This window comes from Sphaerodactylus townsendi, linkage group LG06 (genome assembly GCF_021028975.2).
Source record: "Sphaerodactylus townsendi isolate TG3544 linkage group LG06, MPM_Stown_v2.3, whole genome shotgun sequence".
Taxonomy (NCBI): domain Eukaryota; kingdom Metazoa; phylum Chordata; class Lepidosauria; order Squamata; family Sphaerodactylidae; genus Sphaerodactylus; species Sphaerodactylus townsendi.
The window spans coordinates 130,809,492-130,815,491 of NC_059430.1; the positions used below are offsets into that span (position 1 = coordinate 130,809,492).

Here is a 6,000-nt window from a genome sequence, read left to right on the forward strand (position 1 = left end):
CAGAGCAAGCTACACCCACAGCACCACGCTGGCACCAGATGCCAACTGCACCCACAGCTCCAAGCTAGGGAAAAGGCTCTCGGCACAGATCCACGGTTGGGAGCACACGCTCAGGCAAAGGAAGAAGGGGTGGCGTGGGTGGGTGGGGGAACTGGGTTTGATTCCCAGTTCCTTTTCCCTTTCTTTCTGTGCTCCAGGCCAGCATTTGGGTACCTTGTGCCAAGACAAATACCCAAGCTCCGAAGAAGTACAAAGATCCCCTGGTTGATCTCATCCGACCTAGACCATTCATAAAATGTTAGGAGACATGTTTGGGAGTTCCCATCTAGCAGACAGTGACTCTTCACGCACAAGCAGCATTCTCTAATGATAGCTGAACTATCAAAAATAATTCTGATTTTATCAAAGGACTCATTCTAGGGGGCCGATCTTTGCAAGAACCAGACCTACTGAACAGCAACTCCGCAGCCCTTCTAATTTTCAAGCTGGGATTGAAACCAAGGCATCACAAGAGTTTTCCTCGCAACGACCAAACCTATGGAATCTACGCAGGTTATGTTGCTGTGTTACTTCTCTTACAGCCACCTTTTCCACATAAGAATTCACGGCTGAATCTCTGCTGTGATGGCCAGAAAACCCAAGCGGCTTCCAAATGTCAGATAAGTTGCATGCCCAAGGAGGACTCATAAGAACAAGCCAGCTGGATCAGACCAGAGTCCATCTAGTCCAGCACTCTGCTACTCGCAGTGGCCCACCAGGTGCCTTTGGGAGCTCACAGGCAGGAGGTGAAAGCAACGGCCTTCTGCGGCTTTTGCTCCCGATCACTTGGCATGCTAAGGCATTTGCAATCTCAGATCAAAGAGGATCAAGATTGGTAGCCATAAATCGACTTCTCCTCCATAAATCTATCCAAGCCCCTTTTAAAGCCATCCAGGTTAGTGGCCATCACCACCTCCTGTGGCAGCATATTCCAAACACCCATCACACGTTGCGTGAAGAAGTGTTTCCTTTTATTAGTCCTAATTCTTCCCCCCAGCATTTTCAATGAATGCCCCCTGGTTCTAGTATTGTGAGAAAGAGAGAAAAATCAGAAAAATTGCGTATCCCAGTCCTGTCGATTGCCCTGACTCCCTCTGCACAAGCCGAGTGAGAAAGGCGGGCAATAAGGAACAGAAACAAATGAAATAAATTAGCGAAGGCAACAAAGACAGATACAATCTGCTTGGAATGGAATGCCCTTCAAACAGAAAATAATAGAGCCCCGTGGCATTTTAGAGTCAATGCCGAATTAATTCCAGCGGAAGCTTTTGTGAGTCAGTTCGCCAGATGCATTTTCTGGAATAAATTCTGTCACGGGAACTCCTCTTTTATTTTGCCCTTACTAAAATAGCAGCCACTTGGAACCATCCCCATCGCTGAAAGACACCGAGCATCTCCACATGATGGGACGAAGCCACTGGAACGGCAGCCCCCCCCCCCCCCTCCGATCACTTGCCCCGGCTATCTAGCGAGCTGCACACCCCAGACAGAGGCTGAGCTAAAGTGCTACTCTGGGCTGTCACAATTTATATATTCGACAGGAACTTTTCTCTAATGAGTTGATTTTAATTTCAAAAACTCTTGACTTGCTTTTAACAAATTTTACCACCCTGGGGGCTAAATTAGATTTGATCTCCCATCAAATTTTAAAGACACAAGCTTCAGGAAATGGATCTGACGTGGTAGCTCCTTTTTATTCAGACACTGCCTATCGGCCTTCAAGGCCTACGCCAGTGATGGCGAACCTTTTCAAGACCGAGTGCCCAAATTGCAACCCAAAACCCACTTATGTCTCCCAAAGTGCCAACGCGGCAATTTAACCTGAATGGCCCCCTCGAGCAGGGGCCAGCCTGCTGTAGCCTCCAGCAACTCCCACATGTGCCGCTCTGCGTCTCTCTACCCACCCCCACCCCCCAGGCAGCAGCCACCTAGAGCACAGGCACCAGGCCCACCAGCCGAGTCGTCCCTGCTCACTGAGGTGTACACACATCAAGTTCAGGGGCCCAGGCCAGCCTAGATGTGTGTGTGGGGGAAGTGATCCCCCCCCCCACATGATGAACTCTGTGCACGCGTGCCTACAGAGAGGGCTCTGAGTGCCACCTCTGGCACCCGTGCCATAGGTTCGCCACCACTGGCCTACTCCCACCTGGAAGCTAAAGCTAGATAATATGAGTTCGTTAATTTTGCAAAAAGAGCGAGCGGTGTTGTATATTGGACAATCCAAGCTAAACCAAAATAGCTGGTCAAATTATAGTACAATTAGGTTCTCTTTGAGCCAGTTGTTAAAGTGTGCCCCAAACAAGTTTCAGTTGATTTCATACGAATACTTCCCCCCTGTGGATTACTATAAAAGAATTGCCCTAACTTTTAGTACATCTAAAACGCCTTCACTATTGTTGAAACATCGCCATTTTTTTCCCAGAAGGTATGATATTAAAATTATGCGTTTCTTTAGGAATACTACTCTGGGCTGACCTGCCTAGGCAATATTTAAACCTCCACGCCTCTCCAGAAACACACACAAAGGAGTGGTTATTCTGCACGGCTCCCTCCCGCACTAGTACAGTCACACTGCAAACTTTGCATGCTGCAGGGACACAGTGCTGCGAATGGCCATTCCACCAAGGGCTGGCCCCAGCAAGCTCCGGGGTTCCCTCTCCCACGCCCCAGTGGCTCCTCTTGGCCCTGATGGCTTTTTTCCTCCCTCCACCCAACCCCCAGCCTACTCTGCGCCTGCCCCTTATTTGGACAGAATGTTCCTCCAGCAAGGAAATTAACTAACTAACCAACTGCCTTTTTAGGGATGGTTTATTTAGAATAGATGGGGGAGGGGGGGGGGAGATAAATATTTATTTCTCTGGGAAGGAAAGGACGGCTACAAATTGATTCTACCGTTTAACATGATCCTCTGATGCAGGATTATATTCTCTCTCAAACGCATGTTCAAAAGGCAGGATGGGGGAAAGAAGGCAGAAAGGAATAAACAGATCTCAGAAAAACTTATTGTGGGGGAAGTGAGCAGAGTGTGTCCTTGAATGCCCGATTCCAGAGGTTCTCACCAGATGTTCACAGCCCCAATCTCCTCAATGCAAAAGAAGGAACAGATTCATCTAGACACCCAGAGCAATTCTGGGATTGAACAGCGTCTCCTTGAAGGGTTTTTTTTAATGAAAAGCTAGATATAGAGTTGATAGTTAGTACAACACAACACACCTTTTAATGACTTGGACAAGGCGGAGGATTGCACTAGCCAAACCTGCAATCCCCCCCCCACACACACACACAAAGTAAAACTCATGCTACTGACAAGGCACAATCAATTCATGCATCGTTCATTGGTCTTCCAGTTTCCACCTGGGGTGAACGTTGCCTGGAAAACACTTTGAGTTTTCTCATGTGAGTGAGTGATAAGACCACATGTGTGAACCTGGTCATGGCCTCTCCCAGTGTGGTGTAGTGGCTAGGGCAGTGGTGACGAACCTTTGGCACTCCAGATGTTATGGACTACAATTCCCATCAGACCCTGCCAGCATGGCCAATGGGAATTATAGTCCATGTAAATTTGGAATGCCATAGGTTTGCCACCATGCCGTGGTGACGAACCTTTGGCACTCCAGATGTTATGGACTACAATTCCCATCAGACCCTGCCAGCATGGCCAATGGGAATGATAGTCCATGTAAATTTGGAGTGCCATAGGTTTGCCACCATGCCGTGGTGACGAACCTTTGGCACTCCAGATGTTATGGACTACAATTCCCATCAGATGTGGGAAACCCGGGTTTGAATCTCTGCTCCACTGCAGAACCTAACTGGGTGTCCTTGGACCAATCACACACTACCAACCTGACCTACCTCACAGGGTTGTTGTGAGGATAGGATGGAGAAGAATGCATGCTGCTTTGGGAAAGTGGAGCAAAAATGAAGGCAATCAACCCACTTCAGTGGACTCGGGCTGGGCAAAAGCTCCCCTCCCCGCCTCTTTCGAGAGACGAACAATCGTGCCTCTGAGCATGCGAGGGTTGCGGAATCCCTGCCGGGGGCGCCTCACCTGATCAGGTCCAGGAAGGAATCGGCCACTTCTTTGGAGGGGGGCACCGCCGCGACCTGCCCCAGCAGCTTGGGGGGCGAGGCGCCGTCGCCGGGCTTGACGATGAAGGCCAGAGCCACGCCGATGGAGGAGGCCAGCAGGGTGGTCACCAGGAAGAAGAGCATGGCCCAGCCGCCCAGCCGCCCCAGCGCCGCCGGGTCCAGGCTGGCCGCCCCGGCCACCAGGCTGCAGACCACCAGCGGCAGGATGATCATCTTCAGCAGCCGCAGGAGCAGCTCGCCCGGGAAGGAGAAGTAGAGCACCTGCGCCGGGCTCAGCTCGCCGGGCATCTGCCGCACGCCCAGCCCCACCGCCACGCCGGCCACCACGCCGGCCACCGTCAGCAGCACCAGCAGGTTGGCCCGCAGGCAGCCCCGCAGCCGGGACGCGCCCAGCCCGGGCTCTTCCCCTCCGGAGCCGCCGGGGGCCACGCCGACCAAGGCCCCGTTCAGGGCGCCTTTCTCCGCCGCCATGGCAGCAGCGGCAGCAGCGCGGGCGTCTCGTGGGCGACTCCCTGATCTGGCGCGGCGAGCCGGCGAGCCCTTAAATCGGAGGGGAGGAGCCCGGCGGGGAGCCCAAACTTTGTATTCTCTTCGGAGCTCGTGCGGATCCTATTTCGAGCGCGCGCGCACAGAGAAGAGCCGGCGCGGTTGGTTTCCTCGAGGTCCTCAAAGCGTGCCCGGGGGGCTTCTGTTTCTTTCCGGCACCCCCAAAATTGGACCTGCCTCGCCGCTTCTTAACGAAGCCGGGCGCGCGACCCTCCTGCAGCGGATCCCGCCGACCCCTTCCCTGCTTTGGGGATCCAGGGGACGTTTTCCCTCCCCGCGTCCGGCAGCTCTCCGGCTCCACGTGGCCGCGCCGAGTCCTCTTTCGGGTCCGTACGCCTCCCAGCCACGCAGACACGCGGGATCTCCCGGCAAGCTGACGCGGACCGCTTCTTTTGTGCGCTGAAGGGGCTGGGGGCGTGGCCACGAACGTGGGCCGGGCTAGAATCCGCCGCGAGTGAGCGGATTGGCTGAGGAGGAAACTCAAAGCCTTAAGGGCGGGAGAACGTGGGGGGGGGGGGAGGGAGGGAGACGGTGTCTTGCACCGGATTGGCTGGAGCTGATGCAATATTATAATGAGTACAAAGGAAACTTTAAAGCGTGGACGTTTCTATGACATCACAAAAGAAGTGGGCTGGGAGCCAACGGCCGCTGATTGATGCCCATGAAATGGCAGGAGGGGCGGGGCTAAAAAAGCCGGGGGGGGGGGTTTCCCGCCCAAATGGGCATCTCTGTACTCCCCTCTCCTTACTGGTGGGCGGGGTGAGGAACTTTACATCAGTTTTGGCGCACAAGCATGTCCACACCCTTCCACACCCTTGATTAAACCGGATTTAACCCCCACAATTTCCAATTGTGTAGTAAAAGCTACTGAAGTGGGCAAGAGCGGGGGGGGGGGGGGAAGAACCGTGTTTTGCACAATTATGCTGCATCATTACACAGCCGCTTCCCATTTGTCATCCTCACAACAATATTGTGGAGGAGGCCAGTCTCAGGTTGAAAACTCAAGGAATTGTGGGGTTTTCAGGCAGATTCACATACATACATATACATTGTGTGTGCGTGTGTGTGTGCATGTATGTGTGTGTCGCATATAGACACACACACACAAAACCCTCAGCCCACCCACCATTTAGGGAGCCATTTTAGTTTCGCTCCCTGACAGTTTTGCAAGTTTACATGGCAGGAGAGAAGCCGTTTTAAGTTGCTGACTGAGGCAACCATGCCACAACTATGCTGCACCATTACACAGTCATTACACCATTACACAGTCACAACTATGCTGCACCCATTGTCCTTGTCATCCTCACAACAATCTTGCGGAGA

General features: G+C 52.8%; 1 protein-coding gene across 1 annotated transcript in view; it reads right to left on the minus strand.

Moving 5' to 3' along the window:
- The window catches only part of SLC1A5 (solute carrier family 1 member 5), a 28,726-nt gene extending 23,676 nt beyond the window's left edge, over nt 1–5,050 (minus strand). The window contains 1 exon segment of the mRNA XM_048501752.1: nt 4,091–5,050. Coding sequence (XP_048357709.1) covers nt 4,091–4,602 — 512 coding nt within the window. The 5' untranslated portion in view covers nt 4,603–5,050.
- Between the last annotated feature and the right edge of the window lie 950 nt (nt 5,051–6,000).